This window comes from Cydia fagiglandana, chromosome 6 (genome assembly GCF_963556715.1).
Source record: "Cydia fagiglandana chromosome 6, ilCydFagi1.1, whole genome shotgun sequence".
In the NCBI taxonomy this organism is placed as follows: Eukaryota; Metazoa; Arthropoda; class Insecta; order Lepidoptera; family Tortricidae; genus Cydia; species Cydia fagiglandana.
Genome location: NC_085937.1, coordinates 14957513 through 14979828, shown reverse-complemented (window position 1 = coordinate 14979828; position 22316 = coordinate 14957513). Strand labels below are relative to the sequence as shown.

Below are 22316 nucleotides of genomic sequence, written 5' to 3'. Positions count from 1 at the left end.
TTTGAACCCGCGACCTCCGGAGTCCGGATTGCAAGTCGCACGCTCTTACCGCTAGGCCACCAGCGCCTTTTTCCATGATGTAATACATTTTAATACGGACGCAAATATAACTTTATGATAACGGGGCTTTCTGACAGTGCGAGATGCGCCAAACTAATGTGACAAGTCGAGTGCTTATAATCCGTCGATAGTCTTATAGATATCATCTTCAGATCTAAGCTCTTACAGGCATAAAACCATTCAGACGTAAGACTACTTCATAAATTCCAGAGGCATAAGCGTGAATCAGCATTAAAAATACAATAGAACTGGGAATCTCTAAGAAATCTGCCGGTGAATAAGTTAATGATCTACTTCCGTCTTTATTTAACGGACATACCAGTTCTAAGGACCAACATCAGATGACTTAACTGATGTGTCACAATTTATATTGACTGATTCAGAATCATTCAGATGACTATTAAATAAATCGCATGACTATTAAATAAATCGCATGACTACTTTGGGTCTATATAGACCCTAGATTATCGCTGATGGTAACAAGAAATAACTCAAAATGTAGTCAATATTATGGGTGCCTTGGAAGGGGCGGCTACAGGGCCTGGGGCCTAGGGCGGCAAATACTGCAAATCCGCCACTGCACTGCACTGACTGTACAAAATACCCGACTAAGGTTAAATTGTTTCCACCAACATAGACTACTAAAACCCTTTCGTCCATAGTCGAGTAAGAACAGCCAGGCGCACGAGGAAAATTAGAGTTAAGAAAAGATAAGATCGCATGTTCGGCAGCACAAGTGTTGCACGGAGGAAACTTGAGCGAAATTGCGTTATCTTGGAACGTAATTTTCTTATTTACTTGTCGCTAAGTAAGTAAGAGTAGGTATGAAGTAGGATATTGATATGAAGACTTGCGTGCCCTGTCATTCTAAGATTTCGTGTAAATTTCTATTAGATGTAGCTATATTCTCGCTCATTTGTTTCTTGCATAGAACATTCTGGTGTAGTAATACATAGTAAAAAAAAACTGAATAAAGTACTTTTTATGATCACTGGATCAGACAACGTTATCGCGGTTGCATAAAATTATACCCCGAAAACTCCATTCCTAATTCGTCCCCATAGATTATATAAAGATTTCCACTTTCCATTTTTGCTCGTTATTATTTGAGTCATGGACATTTCCATGTAACGTCTGTTACTACGTGGCTGGTTTAAACATTGCCGTGGAGGCATTGCTTTTCAACACTGGTAAAACCGATAACAGATCGGTTTTGAAGTATTGTTACGGCCCGCCCCGGCTTCGCACGGGTTATCAAATTATAAACCTAAACTTTCCTCAAAAATCACTATTGATAGGTGAAAACCGCATGAAAATTCGTTCAGTAGTTTTTGAATTTATAGCGAACAAACATACAAACAGACAGACGCGGAGGGGGACTTTGTTTTATGAGGTAATACTGATTTCTAGTCTGTGTAACCGTTTCGCTACCAGCTAAACTTGTCAAAGTTTAGTAGGTACACTAAACTAAAGCCTTAAAAGAGGCTTCGCTTCGCTATAAAACTTCAGATAACTACCAAACAACTGTTGCTCTTTTTAAGTGAAATCTACTTAAATTAAAAGCAAAGTTACCAAACGTAGAGAGCTCCTCATTTACAATACGCAATACGTACCTAACACAAAGCGACCGTGAACTAAGTTTCACGGACTTAGACTGTTTGACAAATTTGGCAAAATAAATTATCAATTTAAATTAGCTTGTTCTTACTTTGATGAATTTATCAGTACTTACCTACTCAATCAATGATTGTTATGATTGAGCCTACGGCTTGAGACTTGAGCACACATTGATAACGTGAATATGAATAAAGGCAGTTTTATATGATAAGATTTGCTTATGCTCATTGTACTGAATGATTCCTCTGTGTTGAATCTTGCGGGTCGGGGGTTACTCGCAATTGATAGCATCGTCAGATGAATTCTTACCTTCTGACTGAGCTGTGCTCATTTCATTTAAAATTTTAACAATGAAAAGTGTTGAATGACTTTTGCATACGTGTTCCGACATGGCTTAGCCTCCTTTCTCCAGCTCCTGTATTTGGCATGTTGCCAGGCAACGTTTGCAACCAAATTTAATGCTAAATTGAGCCTCAAAAGCACTAGTTGACTCGTGGAATTTCGCTACATTTAGCGTAATGAATGTTATGACTGGATATCGAGTGCTTGCCAACGGTCGCACTGTTTTAATGTGTAATGTGTGTTTTAATGCCAATGTGTGAAATTATAATTGCTGTTCTCTGTGAACTCATATTAATAAACACCCGTAATGCAAAAGCCATAAACAGAATGATCGCTGTAGGCCTGCGCTATACATGTTAATTTTAGTTATGCTCGATAGTTAGCAGTGGTCTGCTGCTAAAAAATTGCATGCTTACGTGCGTGCTAGCAACGGGTTGTACTGAACTGCACGCAACTGCTTAACATACATGACGTCGCCAACGGTCATCCCATAACGAACCTTTTTTTTTCCAGAATGTCTTAATACGGATTCAGATGGTTTGGTGCATGCAGCAAGCCCTTAACTAATACTCTTTTTAATATGTTTAACTCAGGCTTTCGGTATACTTAAGGCGACACTAGATTTACACATTATGTTGCTTTCGATTTATATTTTCAATAATGTCAAGATTGTCAAGTTACCAGTAAACACGTGAAGTTTATATTCCAATAGTTGTATAAATCAGACATATTCCAATCAAACCATTAATTAAACACACTTATTATTAAAACCAATAAACTATGCATTGGCGGAAAACTGGTTCGTAATATTTGATATGGCTGGCCGAGTGCCAATTTTTATATATATCAGACCACACAAGTCGTCGTACTATTTGCTAGGCTGAAAGATAAAAGTCCGTACCAAACCCCATCTGCATTAAAAAACCTTTGAGCTCGATGAGTAATTAACTTCATTCATCGCGTTTTCATCGTAAGCACGAGCACCGGCCAGCGTGCGTCATATTTTCAGGCGAACTAGGGTAAAACAGCCATACGATCTGTTATGATGCACATTTCACGTGATTGACTATTACTATTGACCGTTTGAAGCTGTCAATCGGAGTTACTTGATTGTCTGATTGAACAAATTGACAGGCGCCATTGAAGCAATCGATTGATTATTGTTTCAATACGTCATTGACAATTATTTCTTATTATTGTTTCATTTTGATTAAGAATGCTAAAATTAAGGGTCAGTTTGAATTGTATGTATTTTATACATGTTTGTATCTTTATGGACAATCCTCTTTAGCAAAATTTCATAAATGATTACTATTTTAACATACGTGACAATCATAATCGTCTGACATTTGCAATTGATCTATCCATTCGTCACATCAATATTGGAAAGCGCACTGAACTTTCGATTTGTCCAAATCATCCAGGTTCATTTAGTGATTAGAACACCCTGTTCTTTTCTATGCTACATAATACTTTTGTACATAAACTCGCTGACCCAATTTCAACTTTTAACGCTCTGTAAGAGCCCAGGTCTTCAATGGAAAAACAAAATTGATTAGCACCCACGTTGTTAATGAAAGTTTAATGAAGCTTGAGGATTGAAAGTGATTTCTTAAGGCCGATTTTAATGCGTCTTAATTAACAAAATACTTTTACCTGATTGATTATACGCTATTTATTTATCTTTGATTTTAGGTCAGGCTTTTTATAAATTGGATATTCAAGAAAAGAAAATTGCATTTACAAAATATGTAGGTACGCATAACAATAAAAAAACCAAGGTTTCCGTCTGTCTATGGCAAAGAGTTCAAAGACGGATTTTAGCTGCCGGTGTGTTATGATAATTGATAAGCTTTTAACCCTTTAACCGCCGCTTGCGCAGTCATATGTATATGTCAGTTATAATATTCAACTCTACACGACAGCGAAACAAAAAATGTTTCATTACATGCAGTAAGGCGTTTAAAAGGCTTGTATACAAGATTTTATATTGTTTAGCTGTCTCGCTGTCTCTCTTAAAATAATAAAATAGTTTAATTAGTAAGACCAACTTACCCAGGTTTCCAATGAGCAGAAATTAAGCGTACCCAACGTTTACAATGTGTTGTTATGGCACCATCAACCTGATATCATGCTGAAGCTTATAAAGTTGTCAATCTGGTCAGAGCCTTTCAAACAAGGCGATTCATTGAGTTTGGAGTCGGTGTATTCATAACCTTCAGTCTGTTACAGTCTGAAAACCTGTATGAAACATAAAGCTATTGTTTAAACTTATTTATTAAGGTAAGCAGATGTACAGCGTTTTATTTAAAATACGTATTTGTTGACAGGTGGAAGAGATACGGGAGATGATAGACAAGATTCAAGCAAACGTGGAGGAGGTGAAGAAGAAGCACAGCGCCATCCTATCAGCACCGCAATCAGATGAAAGTACGTACCTATATCTTTTTCTTCTTTATATTTAAGAGCTTTGCTCTTGTCGGTGGAGCAATCTCCAAGTCGTCCGGTCTTCTGCCAACTACTTAACGTTCTGGTACGACACGACCTGAACCTTTTCTTTTATTTGGTTGAAATAATTTATTCTCGGTCTTCCTCTTCCTCTCTTTCCCTCTATTTTTCCTTCTATTGTTCTTTAGGAACATGTCGTGTCGTAGCACATGTCCAATTATTACTCCTCTTCTATTTTCTATTGTCTTTTCCATATCTCGGGACCATGGGGTCCCGGACCTTTGGGAGGCGTACGTGGGGCCGAAGCCAACAGCGCAGAGGCCCTTTAAGACACTTTAAAAGCAAGGGATACAGTGGCGGATACCATCCCCGAACGCACAATATGATACATCCAAAGATGGTCCCCGCCAGGTGCAAAGACTACAGTGCATCACTTTTGTGCTGCGATGGGAACCAAGGTCATCGGTTATAGATTTGAAAGTTGGATGGACTGGATAATGGGCTATGGGAGAGACTAGCGGACACCTGCCGTGACAATCAGTCAGAAAATTGTAAATGCTATTGTCTTTATTAATTATTTTTTTCTCGTTAATCTTATCTAGAAACTATATAACAATGTGCAATGTGCATATAGGGTACTTTTTAGAGTTGTTTTTTAATCAAGCGCTTCGGTAAATTATAATATAAACAATGTAAACGCCGTCGGTAAAACCTCTTTGGATAGACCAGGGCTAGTTGCACCTCGCACACTATTAGCAAACTGATCAAATTCAAAGTAGGTATAGTTCAAACCGTTCAAAGCTGGAGGCAGCGGATATCCCATAGAGAACTGTTAAACTTTTCATACATGCATATTTGGTGCAACCGTCTTAAAAAATACACGAAATAAGACACTTCTTCTATGTATTTCGTGAAATTATCATTCATCATCATCATCATCATTTCAGCCATTGTATACGTCCCACTGCTGAGCACAGGCCTCCTCTCATGCGCGAGAGGGCTTGGGCTATAGTCCCCACGCTAGCCCAATGCGGATTGGGGACTTCACATACACCTAAAATTATCATTAAATTATCATTATCAACATGAAAATACCACAAAAGGAAATTATGCAGGCGGGGATTACACGGCGATTTCATTACTTCACACTCTCCTTCTAAAGTTGACGTTTTGGGGCCAGCTGAGTATGCTAATTATAATTATCTTAGACTGTTTTTAACCGACTTCCAAATCCCAAAGGAGGAGGTTATCAATTCGGTTGTATGTTTTTTTTTTTTTTTATTTTTTTTTTTTTATGTTTGTTACTCCATATCTCCGTCATTACTGGACCGATTTTGAAAATTTTTTTTTTGATTGTATGTATATGCATACAGATTGGTCCCGTTTTTGTCAAAATCCAGTTCTGATGATGGGATCCATGAGGAATCGACGGAACTCCTCAAATCTTAAAGGCATACATATGGTGATTTTTGTGTTTTTATCAACAAATCAAGCATATACATTCAAAAACGTGACATTTGATGAAGTGGAACTGCTGATGATGATCAGAACGGAACTCTTCAACGACGCATAGTTCACCTTTGGCGATTTGTCCTCTTCGTTATGTTTGTTAAGCAAGTTAAGTTTTTAAGCCACAATTTTATCAAGCTTGAGTTCTGATGATGGGATCCATGAGAAATCGAGGGAACTCCTCAAATTTTAAAGGCATGCGTATAGAGATTTTTGTATTTTCATCAGAAAATCAAGCATTTTCATTAAAAACTGTCGCATTTGATGAAGTGGAACTGCTGATGATGATCAGAACGGAACTCTTCAACGACGCATAGTTCACGTTTGGCGATTTGTCCTCTTCGTTATGTTTGTTAAGCAAGTTTAGTTTTTAAGCCACATTTCTGTCAAGCTCGAGTTCTGATGATGGGATCCATAAGGAATCGAGGGAACTCCTCAAATCTTAAAGGCATACGTATAGAATTTTTTGTATTTTCATCATAAAATCAAGCATTTACATTAAAAACTGTCGCATTTGATGAAGTGGAACTGCTGATGATGATCAGAACAGAACTCTTCAACGACGCATAGTACATGTTTGGTGATTTCGAATTTCGATTTTGACTTGGACTGGGACCCGGACTCATACCCGGATCCGGTTCGGACCCGGACTCGGACTCGGACTCGGACCCGGACCCGGACTCGGACCCGGACTCGGACCCGGACCCGGACTTGGACCGGGACTCGGACCCGGACTCTGACTCAGAGACCCGGACCTTGACCCGGAAAACCACTATGATACCTAAACTAAATAAACCACTATGATTACCTACCATAAAATGTGGGTATGATGAGGCCAAACCCCTCCCGCTCAAACTCCCGTACACCGCACCGCATGCGCCGTTAAGTGGGTTAGGTTTGGTTAGAACTGCGATCCTCACAGAACCGAACTGCTATCAGAGAAGTGGGTTAGGTTAGGCTAGATAACTACGACCCTTACGGAAACGAAATGCTACTAGAAAGTAGGTACGGTACCTACTAGGTAGTAGGTTTTACCTCCTTTTCTACATAGTGCACCATCTACCATAATCTTTCGCCGGGCCCCATAGAAGTCGGTTTTTTTTTCCTAAAAATTATTGAGATACATGTGGTTCGTACACGTTACGTGTAGGGAAATTTAACGTTTTATTTGTAACGGTTTTTGCTTTTACCCGAGAAAATTCATTTGTAATAAATCCTTTAGATATGTACTTTAGTCTCACACACATCACTGTTGAAAGTTTCAGAAAATAATAAAATGTTAGAGTCTGTGCGGAAAGAGAAGAGTCGTGGGATTTGAGGGCGCGCCAGTGCTATTTTATGGTTTTTGCTATGCTGACAACACTGGTCACGTGATTATAGTACGACACTAAAGGTCATGATACTTGTACCCCTTTTGTTCCGGTTTTTTACCATGGCTTACTAAACGGAGCCTGGTGGTGGTGTCGGCTCGTCAAATCAATCCTCTGATTTAGCGCAGGCACTAGTTTTCTTTTTAAAACACACTTTTGTTTTTATGTTTCAGATACTAAAAAGTGACAGTGCGATTGACAAAACTGCTAAAACTAGTTAAGAATCTGCCCAATACAACTGTAATTTTAGTACCAAACAAGATAGAGTCTCATTTATGTACTACCTAATCTGTGCAGTCCAACAGTTATTTTAATACAAAACCGGATAGATCGGGTAAAAATTGGGCATTAGAACTGTAATTTTACTATCTGGGATATATTTCACCCATTGTAAACTTGACTTGTAATGTATGTGTACATTATTAATAATAAATATGAATATGAATAAAAATAGTGCATAAGTAGGTAGGCCTTATTGGGATCCGCCTCGCCGTCCGGTTCTCTCATCTCACGATATTTTACTTCGCCGAAAAGTCTGCTAAATATGAAATACTTATAATTTCGTAACTAACAGAACCTAGTAAATGAACTTACAAATAAAGAAATATTTTTATGAAAAGGTTTTATTCTTTGTAATCGACGTCTGAATTAAAATATTCAATGTCACTTATGTTTGAGCTAGCTTCAGAACAACCAGGGACTGATGTGAGGAACTGGATGTGCTTGAATCCGGCACGTAGATTACGAATTCTTGCATATCACCTACTTAGCGGTCTTTTATTCGAGATACCGTAGGTACTTTTACACAATCCTGAAAAAAAAATTACATATAAATATGCATAAAATGGAAAGTATCAAGACTATTTGTCAGTTATTTTAAAGATCATGAATGACCTGCATATTTATGAAAATTAATATATTTTGAATGAATATACTTACCGATTATTTACCGGAGACAAGTTACTTAGGGGGCTTATTAAATAGGTAATTATTTAATATTAAATACAACATCAATACCCGCGAATAGCGGAAACACGTTCCGCGACTTTTTGTAAGTCGATAGTCGGCTTTTAGGCGTTTTATTCCCGCTGACAAAACCGAACAATGTTAAATATAATTTTTCTTGTGGTTTTATGTACGGTTTCATCGTGTTTTGAAAATATTTTATACATAAAACTTGCGGTCTTTGTTAATAAAAATATACAATGACAGAAGTTTGTTTACTTTTTACAAGACAGGTGTCAAAGGTTGGATTGCCATATAAAATTTAAAATGTTAGTTCCCGTTTCTGCCACGACTCTTCTCTTTCCGCACAGACTCTATGCAAGTACTTATGCATATGAGTTATCTGTTGACGCGATGTCATGACGTAGGTAGCCTAAGTTAGTTGATCAGGATAGATTGAATGTCGAAGTTGGTGGCATTTGCAGTGCGGGGGCGTTCGTATGTGTCTGCGCCGTGGGAGGACGTGGGAGTTTGCGGGATCGTACCATTCCATGGAATACTTCGCTAGACTCCCTGAACTGTCCTTGTTGATCAGTTTGAAGGACGCGGCTAGAGTAAAATTTCCAACAATTTTGGTCATTAAAACTTTGAAATCTAAGTATGTTTGAGTTTTTTGATGGCAGCGGTGAATTACCATAGTGTTTAACAAAATAAACAAATTATAGATTTTTTTCACAAACGATTTTTTTCACAAACGACCTAGTCCTCAAGTACCTAAGCTCAATAAGGCTTGTGTTGTGAGTACTAGACGGTGTTTACCTATAAAACGTAGATACCTATATGAAATATGTTAGAATATTTTTATTAAGATTGACACCATGCTGAAATAGACATACCTATAGACATTAGACACCAGACAGTCTTCTTTAAATTTGAACAAACATTTTGTTTTACAAGCCCTTTTTAAACAAAAAATAACAGTGGGTATGTTATTAAGTGAGTACAGTGTTAACGAAATGTACTTAATTTACAATGTTCACAACATTTCATAATTTTAATGAAATGTGTAGATGGTATCAGGCAACGTAAGAGTTCGTGTAACGCTACTATAATTACATATGCTAATGCCTCTATTAAAAAACTACGGCGGCAAATATACGTAAGGTCAGACGACAAAGATGTGCACATAATAAAATGATAACTATATACATATCAGAATACACATAAAACTTTAGGTTGTATTGAAGACCACTGAAACTAAATAATTGTACCTATAAGTGAAATAGAAATGCCAAGATTTTGATGGCTGTCACGTCAACACATCGACTAGTAATGGACGTGTAGCTGTTATATGTAGATGTTGTCTGGTTGTGCCTGGGAATTTGATGTCACAACAGGAATCGAAGCAACCACAAATTATTTAGTTTCAATTTCAATTGTTCCAATGACACTTGACACCTTTTAATATTTCGTCGCGTTTTCACACTTTTAACTTAGTTGTGATAGTTTACTTATACAGAATAATACCTACTTGTTTATGGTCTGTCTGCTTATTATGTGACTAAAGTTTTCTGATCAATACTAGACAATTTGGAAGAGTATTAAACATATACGAGAAGAAGGCGGGGGCGGCGTCTTGGCGTCGGAGCTGGCGAAGGCAGCTCACCGATGACGCATCGCTGACTCAAACCACATGTCGATTACCGAATCAAACTAAATAAAACGGCCATTCATGCTCTACGAGTACGCTCCGACCCGTAGCACATTAGCGCATGTTGCGTGTACATATATATGTATGTTATACATATAGCAACTAATTCTCATAGTATGTATTATAGTTCGTTTTTTTTAGCATTAGAAAGAACTTGAAAGAAGGTAAGCGATCTTGACATGTCTTTTAATTGAAAAACGCTTTTTAAAAATCAGTAACCATTACATAAATGATCGTATTAGATTCATAATTGTTACATATTTGCCGTAACTTATTTTTACAATGTATTATTCAATTAAAAGACACATCAAGATTGTTTATGTTTACCTTATTTCTAATGCTAAAAAAAACGAATTATACAATGAAACGTGCTTTTGGAGTCGGCCGGCATCGGCATCGCCCTCCCATGCAAGCCTCTACTCCCCATTTTACCCCCATTGGGGATTACTTCTAGGGTAAAATAAAAAGTATTCATATGTTAAACCGTAACTGGGTTAATTGCGTGACCATTTTATCCAAATCCGTATATTCGTTGTGCCCTCTAACTTATTTTCATTATATTAATATTAGTATTTCGTCCAGCAAGAAACGTCGGGCACAATATTAAATATAGGCATAAAACTCACTCATATTCTATTATGTAGATAAAAACAGATATCTAAATCTTTCCCGGGTTCCATATGAATAAAACATCCCTAGTATCATCATTTATAAACAACCTAAGATATGATGTGATATCCCTCGACTCATTTCACGAATACCTTATAAGTCCTAATCTAATTTTGTTGGTTATATACGAATACTCCTCTTTTACGGTTGACGATAAACTTAGCCAAATTTAGCGCTGTTGTATTTGTACTCGTTTTATGACTAATGAGTGAAGGTTCTGTTGGGGCTGATTCTGACGCAAGATTAGCTGGAATTAACGAAAGCCCCACGGCGATGAGGGCGATCGCCCCACGCCCTTGCGCCCACCTCTCCTTGTTAAGGGCCTTTATTCGCATGGTTACCAACGCGAACCAACCTAAGCATGACCTCGAGTACTTACCAGGTATGCGAAATCGGAAATTATACTTATACTGGTTACTCTGAGACGGATGTTAGGGTAGTGGTTCCAAGCAACTTCGTAACGCGCTGGCAACGCTTACCTGCCTTCGAATTTTCTCACCTAAAGTACGAGTTAGAAGGCAATAACTTTCGCACATAAATTTGACGCATCGCTCGGAAGTTTAAAAGTTATTCAGTTTTATATGTATGTCGGTGATTTAAGTTTAATTGTTTGGAATCTTTAACAAAAACACAAAAGTTACAAGAATTTAGCACATTTGTTACGGCTTAATCTTACTCGTGTCAGGCGTGGCTCACTCCGCGATTTCGTCGCTTTGCTACAGATAGCTAAAAGTACATCCGTTCCACACCAATTTTGGTGGCTAGCCATAAGCCGCGCGTGGCGCTGTCACCACCTAGCGGCCATATCTGTCCTAATCGTAACAGACGCGTTTTGTTAGAGAGTGAGTCTTCTGTACCTAGTACTATTATTTATTCTAGCTGTGCTCGTGTTATCACTGCACTTCAGCAACTCCCCTAAAACCACCGCAATTACTATTAACTGGGCGACTGATGTCAGAGAAATGGTCAGTGGCCGACAAATTATTGATTCCTATTTCAAAAGCTTGAAGAAATATATGACAAATTAGTTCCGGCTTACCCAACTGCCATGTTTTGCGTCATCCCACTGACCGTAATCGTCGGCACAGAATAGATGATAGTACTACCGTACAGAAAGGAAACTTCCTACCAAACCAAAGTTTGACAGCGGTTCAGGGTCGAATCATGATGTTCTTCTTCTCTCGTGTCGAGGTTCCTCTAAAATTATTATATGGCACTATCCCTTTCGGCTATTTAGGGTAGTCTAAATTTAAGCCTTATGTGATGTCTTATCTGTGGTCGTGCACACAAAGGGAAGTCAAGTTGCGTCAACCCTAATAATTGCTCGGAGCAATGCTATGAAGAACCGAACGGAGTCGAGTTTGCCCGAAGGGAGGAGTTTCGCGCCCTTGTCGTCGGTCAGTTTATTAAAAAAATAAATGTTATACCGCATGTTCTGATACATTAACGAAGGTGCAAGATCGTGATCTTGAAGCGCTTCGCGACAATAGCGCGGTCCTTCCAGCAGTGTCACGATCACCAATTGACCCGACCTAAATTGCCTCGAACAAGCCATCGTTGCCTGTCGTTATATCGAACACGCTGACGATAACTTTTTACACGCTTATTATAACCGGCCTCATTCCCTGTTATGCATTTTATGTATCAAACCAGTATTGCTATCGGATTAACTATATGTAGGTTCGTTCCCACGTTCCCACAAACTCAATTCACATGAAATATAATTGGTGTCGTATTTTCATTTCTAAGTGGGATTCGTACCACCCTCTTAAGCTTACTAATGAATGGACTTTAATAGCACGCTACCGTATATTCTTGGTATTAGGTTGCATTATATTTCTACTGAAAGTACAGAATATTAATAGTCATTAGTAAACGAATATCGTCGATTATTCTATTAATAACGCCGCAGTTGGGTGCGTGGGAGGGCGGATATTTATTTCCATTCATAAAAGGGCGATGAATATCTCTTGGAGATGTTTGACAGTTATTGATGTTATACAATTACCTACAGTTATTAATTACCTACTTAGTTGCTGAGTTTGTTTTAATTTTGATATATTTGTTTTTGCTACAATATTTCAACTCTATTCTCACTTTATAGAGGTTGAAATTCGCTGAAAAAATAGGAGCGCTGGTAGCCTGGCGGTAATAGCGTGCGACTTTCAATCCGAAGGATGTAGGTTCGAACCGCAGTTCGTACCAATGAGTTTTTCGGAACTTGTGTACGATATATCATTTGATATTTACCAGTCGCTTTTTAGTGAAGGAAAACATCGTAAGGCCTAGTTTCCCCTCTGGGTTGAAAGGTCAGATGGCAGTCGCTTTCGTAAAAAATAGGGCCTACGCCAACTCTTGGGATTAGTTGCCAAGCGGACCCCAGGCTCCCATGAGCCGTGGCAAAAATCCGAGACAACGGAAAGAGGAAGAGAGAGGTTGAAATTCAAAAGAACCTTTCCGTCTTGCACTCTTCATTTTTAAAGACTACGTGTCTTTCAATTCAAAGTATTCTTTTCAAATAAATTTGATATCTAATTTGTATAGTATATACGAGCCCCGATGCATATGTTTTCGTCTAGTTCCGCGCAACAATTTTGTTTATTTTAATAAATTTTACACATGAACATATAATGACCCAGTAATGGGAACCATAATAGCAATGTTTAATGTAGTTTATTTTGATCGGATAATAAAATTGCATAAGACTTTTATTGCTGAAAAAAAGGACTTTTCAAAAACGTTGTCCAAATCATATTGTCCTCTCTTACAGCACTGCTGCATGCATGGGCTCGAAACAAAATTGTCAGTACATTGGCAGAGCCCTATTGTTTTCCCTGGTAATAGCCCTTTTCACATATGTTGTAATCCTACCCGTCAAAAAAAAAATATAAAATCATTTTTTTTTTCTTTCAGTACAAACGGTATTTCTTGTATTTGGATTTAATTATTGCAGAGTATTACCATATAAAATTAAATTACATTAGTATAAGCATTAAATATTAGTAATTATTAAACAAAACATTAGTTTTGAACAAACGCGAGAACCTCAAAAAATGGGGTCACCTGACGAAAACATATGCATCGGGGCTCGTACTTATTACTTACTGCTTAGTGAGAGCGACACATTTATCGGTAAGCAGTAAATCGCAAACTAGTAACCTTTGTGTAATGCAAGGCTACAGAAAACTAGGTTTACGTCAACCGTTCGAGAATTTTACTACGGAAATGGGGATTCAATTTCGTATATGGGCATCTCTTAAATGCCTGGGCACATGCTAACTTCAGCTCAACTCCGTACCATAGAGAAAAAAATGCATAGAGTGCTCACTCCATACATCAGTTTTGGTGCCAAAACGACTATTATTTTCGTACTTAACATCTAGCATCGAGTACTTAGCGGAATTATCAGTGCTGCTACTTGACAATAGATGTTGCGACGACCGAAAAGTCTAATGTCTAATCATTTTCAGCTAATCTTATAACAGGATTAACCGGAACTCTTTTATCATTATCAACTCCTCAACTCTATTTCATCATTATCATCATTATCAACTCCTTCTGCTTTTAAACAGAGCAATTGTTAGTAGGTACCACTGCTATGCTAGTTGTTGACTACGAAAATAATAGTAGTATTGGTACCAAAATTGATGTGAGCACTCTATGTTTACTATATCTCTCTATGACTGTACTGTGGGAAAATGACTTGCTAACGTTCCGCGGGGGAGTCCTGAAACAACAAGGTTACTTCTCGTGAATGCTTTCTATACTTAATAGTTTATTGTTGAGTTAGTGGCTTTTGCCAGAGAGTTTTCAATCCGCTCTTCGTGTACATTCGGTCATTCAGCGTTAAATAGTGACGGCTAAAGTGGCCAAATACAGGGTGTTTCCTGTAACAGGAGCAATAAATTAATTAACTAAAGGCTGTACTCCTCAAACTGACCAACATTTGTACAGCAACTTTTAAAAATTATGAATCCTTTAGACTTCCTCTTTTTCATACAAAATAAATATTGCCTTCATTGTACGCTGACATCAGTGTGTTTGACGTTACTTGTCACGCTTTTAACATAACAAAATTTGCAATACATTGCGTCTTAGAATAAACTTTAAAGTGTAATAAAAATCAAACCATGAGTTATTTTCAAAAGTTGCTGAAACTAATGTGGGTCAGATTGAGGAGTACAGCCTACAGTTTAATTTATTGCTCCTGTTACAGAAAACACATTGTATATCGTAACACACCTTTGGTACCATAGAATTAACATCACTATTTGATGTGGACTGTACGTTGTAATTTTTTTAAGTAGTGAAGTGGGTTTCTGTAAACATGGGGCATATTATTATAGTATTGCAGCTGACTGTAGTTAATAGTACATTATTGTCGAGGCTCGGAAGTAGCTACTTGCAGGCTGAGGATTCGTTTTAAACGGACGACCTTGGGAGTCCGTTTAATTGAATCCGAAGCCAGCAAGTTGCCTTCCAGCCGAGTCATATATAGTGCTTTTCTCAAAAATGGTTCAAGAAACATAAATATCATAGAAACATTTTACAAAAGCAACGTTCTTACGTATATAGTTTCACAGAGAAAAGCCCTTGCCGCCTTTTTATTAAAAAAAATAAAATAGAAGTGTATTTTTCTGCCGAAAATACGCCAACCTATTTGAGACAACTAAATAGTCGCGGTACTAATCATCTGTTTGGCTGTTTAATGGGCCTGTGTCTTCATTTGATATGGCCATTTGAACTTTTAAAAAGTTTGGAACTCGACAAATAATGGAATTTGTATGCAACATTGCAGTCCCAAAATCGAGACTGCAATGTTTTTAACTTTTTAATTTTTGACTGACCATAAACTCCGCGCTTCGCGACCTATTTTTTAGACGGCAAAGTCGACTTTGCCGTCCATTTTTGAGAAAATGTATATTATTAATATACATCGGGGTTTTCGGTGCGGGAATGTTTTACACTAACCGAATAACAGGTAAAAACTGTAAAAACGACACTAATTTAACATTTCTAAGCACATTTGGACCTTACTACCTACGTTTAATTTATAGTTTGGTAATTATTTTACAATAAACAAAGTTATAAATACACGAAATCATTCCCGCACCGAAAACCCCGATGTATGATTATTAACATCCAGTACCTATCAAGCAACAGTAGTAAAACAAACCTAGATTGACATAAAAAAATGTAATCGTAACAAAGAAAAATAAACTACCTATTCCTGAAGTTTATTAGAAAGTTCCTACACTGAGAGAAAAATCATCACCAGAAATTAAAAAACAGTTCTGTACTGGGGGAAAAAATGACAGTAATAATTATGGACGTTTCACTATTTCTGTAAAGTTTATTTATTTCTACAAACAGCTCAGTAATCCCAAACATAATTTCAACAAACAGATAATAGAAATTGCAAGAACTAATAGAAATTGCAAAAGTCAATTTGTTCCTATTCAGTAGTTAACTCTCCTTGTCCCCGGATTAAGTTTATTTTTGTAATTTTAAGTGTGTTTTTGTTGTACTTTTCTCTCAGTGTAACGAACTTGATTTGCCCGTTTTATACGGAAAGCAAGATACACTCTTAATCCGATTAAGTTAATTATTTGTGTAAATTAAAATAGCTTCGTTATTAAAATAGTTAATTTCAGTAGTGAATCCCATTTCATTACGTCCATTCCATCCATTAAATTCTGGCTTTATTTTATTTGCTACGCTGATGTACAACCACAAGCTTCGTTAATACGTTTTCAGAGTTGTGAATATATAAATATACATTAACGTGCGAGTAAATAACGCTTATGTTTCACGGGATTTGCAATGCTGTGTCAAAATCAAAAGCTTCACCGAGTGTGGTTAATAATCTATGTATATTTTGCAACCGGTTTAGTTTTCAAACAAAAAAATACAAGTATAAGCGAAAATAAATTGCAAATGTCCAAGTGATCGTCGCTTTATTTCCAATAAAAATTGTAGGTTTAACGAATAAATAATGTACCTACGTCGACTCGAAATAGCTTACTTGGCTACATTGATAGTGAATGTAGTAGGTACTTATCTTGATTGTGGATCGATACTAAGGCGATTCTGCTGTCTCAGCAGAGAACTGTCTACGAGAAATAGCTGCATATTTCTCCAAGTTTCGAACAAACGTATATATACCTACCGTGAACCCGACTAGCACAAGTAACAGCCTCTGCATAATGGCTCCTCTACACGATGGGCCAGCGCCGGCCACTCCAAGGGACGCAGCCATGCGATAGAATGAGATAGCAATATCACTTGTTCCCTCTAACGCATAAATGCGTCCCTTGGAGTGGCCGGCGCTGGCCCATCTTGTAGAGGAGCCATAATGTTTTTTAACCAACTCATAATTCTTATGGAAATTGCACCCCAATCTGAAGACTTAGGTAACTCGTAAGTACAATATAGTCTGTCTAGGGTTTTTAATGCCAGCTTCAAGTGGATTGATGTAACCTATTCATGCCCAATAATAAAAAAAATGTATGCTAATTTATAAAACTGGCAAACGGAATTAACGTTACTTTTACCGGCAAATTTTCGCTAATATAAAGTAGGTACCTCACGTAATTTTCACATTTAATTGTGCTACTTTATGTTTTAATGAGCCACGTAAAGGTAATTCGGCTCATTAGTCTCATTATCTACTATCTACTATTTATTTGTAACGTGCCAGTACTGACAATCGTATATTATTTATTTTGAAATAAAGATAAAATATATAAGGTGTACAAAAAAAGGTTTACTCTATGAAAGAAGGTGCTTTTGAGAAGTAAGAACAAAGGTCCTCCCATTCACAGCCCTAAGATTAATAGTCTGCATAAGCTATCAAAAAATCAGCATTACTTTTAATAACCCCGTGAAATATAAATGGTAGATTCATTTCATCTGTTATCATTATCAAATTAGATCGCGATTAAACTGATTCATTATATCGAAAGGGATGTATTTATAGTAACACGTTTTATTTTCGGCGGGCTGGCGGTAAAATGAGATCCATATAAATCAGCAAATATTTGGGAACATTCTCTATAAATACAGTGTACCTACTAGAAATGTATTATTCAGAGATTTTAGGTATACCTACTCGTATACCTGTTGTGATGACGTTACCGGCGCCTGTCAATGGCTGATCGTATTTTGTCATGCGATCGTTTACTTGGAGAGGAAATGCGATTTCCGTGTCCTCCATATGAAAGCGGTTGAGTTTGAGTTTAGGCAGTAATAGAAGCTTAATGAAATCGTGAGCTGTGTTGTGAGGGGCAGTTTTCGTGGTTTCCATTTCAAAAGGAGATATAAGACTCGAAGTAATCATGCTCGAATTTCAAATATCTGTAGCCATATATGTTATCTATAATGGACATTTTACGCTCTCTAGGTTGTTGTGTTGTTGTTTTTGTGTTTCGAATAAATAAATCATTCGATCTTTTCATTCATGTCATTATTATCTATAGCGGAGAATTTCGCTTTTGGAGTGATGAATCGCCAAATACAAATGCAAAGTAGCATTGTTTGCGATTATATAGGCTAATGGTATATTATACAAAACTCACAAAAATATGTTCACAAACATAAATAAAATAAAAAGGATCTATGAATAAATAACTAATTGCATTATATCGTAATCTGTAGATCTCTATACTTATCGGTCATTTTCTCCTCAAAAAGTTACGGTTCTTTGTTCGGGTGTGTTTGCGTCAATCTTGAATCAGATAGGCTTTTCAAATTATAAAGCCGGCTTAGGGTTCTGCAGTGATTGAGGGTCTGGTCTCCCTCGGGTCGCGGCGGAATATATTGCGTGATGCTGGTGCGGTGCGTGAATGACTGGAAAAATCCCATTATCGTTAGCCGCCGTCCACACCTGCTCACTGAATAAATAACAGATGGATTCACTATTAGGCCAATATGATTTACGACATTACTTAGGTTCGTTATTCATTGGTGCTCTTCAAAAATGGGGTGTCTTCAGCGTAATTAATTATCTACAGTAGAATAGTAGATAAGCATGCTGCTTTAAATTCTAGTCCACAATGAACATTTTTATGAACGCGAGATGTTATATATTTTTTTTTATTATATTGGTTACTGGAATAAAGTACAAAGTGGCTCAGAATTCAAGTACCTAATGCAGAATATAGAGAACTGTCTAGTTGCTGCCAGCTCCAATAAACTAGTTGCGCGCGTTCTGAATATTGCATATTCCTAACAAGGAAACTTTTGCCTTAGCGCTATTGTTCATTTGAGACAGCAATATTGTTGATAAATTGCTCGGGAGATACTGATACTTTTTCATTATTGTTGATTCTGAGCGTTCTTGCGTAAAACTCGTAAATTTAAGCATAAATCCTGATGGATCAATTGTGGTCGTGTCGATGAGTTAAGTTAAGACGTCCATATTTCGAGAGCTGAGCGCCCGGAGTTCATCCGAGTCTACAGCTTTGGCGTTAATATGAGGATGAGTCAAATCTTTTATAAGCCGATAACTTCGGCCCGGAATCCACAGCCGCTGGGAGTCGGCGATGTCGGTAATTTTTCTCTCATTTGCCGTTATCGACGTCGAGCTTGCCTGCCGGTGACAGCGGGATTTATCTTATTGCGAAAATAAACAGTTATCCATTTATCAGCTGTATCTAATATACTAGACACCTAAAAATGATCTAAAATGTTTTTAATATTGTCTCCGTATTTATTTTTCGATTTACTTCCTTGTGGGACTACGGCGTTTGCTAAACCGATTACCGATGTTAGACAAAGTTTGGCCACGAGGCGAAGGTTCCGACCTGTCTGGACGACGCGTAATGACTGAAGTTTCTTATCGCCGAACGTGCACTGAAGCGCTCTTGTAGTTATTTCTGATTACTTGTTTGTTGCGATATTGTCAACTTGTCACCAAGTACAATACATAAGCGGAAATAAGTCAAGACACTTACGAAGTATTCAGGATCGAAATACTACTCTTAGCTCAACTTATTCATACTCGAAAACAATTTATTTTGCTAGCGTACAAATTAGTCGTCTGAAACTTCTGATAAAATTTAACCATAAAATTTCTTGTCTCATTTCAGAAACAAAGAACGAATTAGAAGATCTCATGGCTGATATTAAGAAAACTGCCAACAAAGTCAGAGGAAAGTTAAAACGTAAGTTTTCACACGTACAAATTTCCATTGTCACTTTCACACATTCTCAAGCGAGAATGTACCTAACCTTGTTCCTGGGAAACTTTCAGCGAGGCTGTTAGCCTTTGTGAGAGGTTATGCTTCCCTTTATTAATTAGTTAAATGTTTTCCTGGCGCGCTGAATTCTGTGGAAGCGTGTCATAACTAAGCTTGGACGCTTTTCGTTGAAAATCTGGAAATATTCCTCTGTAATGCGAGGTATTATTGTTTAAATGCTGCTATATCCAATTGACCAGTTATATCTAATTGGATTTGCCTGAAAATACATTCTCCACACACGAAGAAACTTCCTCTACACAGAAATTGCCAAATTAGGTGTGCATGCACCACTTACTTCCTTTGTGTACAACAGCGAAACTTAAAATTTGACATTCAACGCCATCGCAGCTTATTGAAAACTTTTAGAGTACGTTGCTCAATGTTTTCGTGCCCTGAATGCTTTTTAATCTTGACCAAAATTTCAAATATTTTTTTTCATCTGGTCTGTGATTCTCCCCCAGCTTCGCACAAATATCGGTAGTTATTTGTATGTATTTTTTATACGAGCAAGAATTTTACTACTTCTACATTTACTACAATCCACAGACATAGAGCAGAACATCGAACAGGAGGAGCACTCTAACAAATCATCGGCGGATCTCAGGATAAGAAAGACACAGCACTCGACCCTGTCTCGCAAATTCGTCGAAGTGATGACCGAGTACAACCGCACGCAGACGGACTACCGGGACCGGTGCAAAAACCGGATACTGCGGCAGCTGGAAATCACTGGCCGGAACACCACGGATGAGGAGCTGGAAACTATGCTGGAGCAGGACAACCCCGCGGTCTTCACGCAAGGGGTCAGTACTTCTTAGAGTTTTTAGTTCCAACTCTAGTCTAGCGTTAAGTAACTCGGGTTCAACTTCGGGCTTCAAGTAACCCATCCAAGTCTAGACCAAGTACAGTCGCCATCAGATATATCGGAGCGGCCAAGGTACTCAAAAATAACTGAACACGCACTCTAACGCGCGTGCTCAAATAGGCGTGTTCAGATATTTATCAACACTTTGGCCGCTCCGATATATCTGATGGCGACTGTACAACCGGACGATGACGAACAATCGGGACCTCTGCAAGAACAGGATCCAGGAGGCAGCTGCGACCTATGTCACCACGGTGACGCTTGACACTGACAATTTCTGTCTATTTCTGATAAGTAATAACGGTAATTAGCGTCAATATTTACTTCTTGGACCAGCAATGTACGGCGAATTGCCACTGTCAGGTGACAAATGTCACCGTGGTGAAACAGGGGCCTGGAGAGGCAGATGATAGAGGTCAAGATAAATCCTTCCCTTTATTCACTTTAATAGCGACCCGCCCCGGCCTCGCAAGGGTTAACAAATTATACACCTAAACCTTCCTCAAGAATCACTCTATTGATAGGTGAAACCGTATGAAAAATCGTTCAGTAGTTTATCGCGAACAAACATACAAACACACAAACAGACAGACGAGGCGGGGGACTTTGTTTTATAAGGTGTAGTGATAGTGATGTCATTCTACACACATGTACCTAGTGTACCTACGTCCATTTAGGGTAGGTAATGTTGAACTCTCTTTTACCAAACATGATTGCAGTACCTTCGTCGAGACGAGATCTCCCTCTTTCAACCTCGTCCACTTTGTGTGTTTTTGGTTATTTCGATAGATTTGCTATTGCATCGATCGTCAGTTTTTCACATAACATAATTTTTTTGGTCAGTTATATTTCTCCGAGCCGTAAAGACTAATGGACTTTGATATAAGGGGCGGTAAGCGCAAGTCACGTTCGTTAAAATAAGTGTAGCGGGGAAATGTCACTTTTCCACGTCTACAAAAAGCGGCCAGCCCCATTTTTAACGTAGCTTTTTACTCCAAATATTTAGAGCTAATTTTCTTCTTCATTCATAATTAATGTCCTTATTAGATTGTATAATAATTCTCCAGGACCATCCATTGACGCAGGAAAGTCAAATGAAACATGAATGAGATATACTAACATTGAATAATTTTACGATACACGGCCGTCGTGCTGCTCGCACCGTTAGTGCTTGAGAAAGGAGACCTAGGATCTCCGGAACATGTCGCACGAGTTACTTAAAACAAGTGAGTCTAAACCGTAAAATTATTTAATCATATTCGTTGTTAAAACATCTAAAATTACACTTCAAAGTAAAATTTATGAACAAAGGCACAGAACAGAATTGGTGTGCACTAGGGATGCCACGAATATTCGGCAACTATTCGGTATTCGTCCTATTCGGCTACTTTGCCGAATATTCGGTATTCGGTCGAATGTTGCCTATTATTCGGCCGAATACCGAATACCTATTGCACCTACCTAAAAAGAAAAATTACACAAAAAAATAACCAAAAACTAGGTATATAATATATAATGTAATCTTGGAAAGTTAGTTA

General features: G+C 37.8%; 1 protein-coding gene across 7 annotated transcripts in view; it reads left to right on the top strand.

Moving 5' to 3' along the window:
• Positions 1-22316, top strand: part of LOC134665327 (syntaxin-1A) — an 81505-nt gene that overhangs the window by 39413 nt on the left and 19776 nt on the right. For all 7 annotated transcript variants that reach the window (XR_010098356.1, XM_063522251.1, XM_063522252.1 and 4 more), the window contains exons 3-5: positions 4350-4449; positions 19761-19835; positions 20460-20716. Coding sequence is in view for 6 of the 7 variants with exons in the window: in XM_063522251.1 (XP_063378321.1) it covers positions 4350-4449; positions 19761-19835; positions 20460-20716 (432 nt within the window). In the remaining variant the exon portion in view is untranslated. The remainder of the gene's footprint in view (positions 1-4349; positions 4450-19760; positions 19836-20459; positions 20717-22316) is intronic.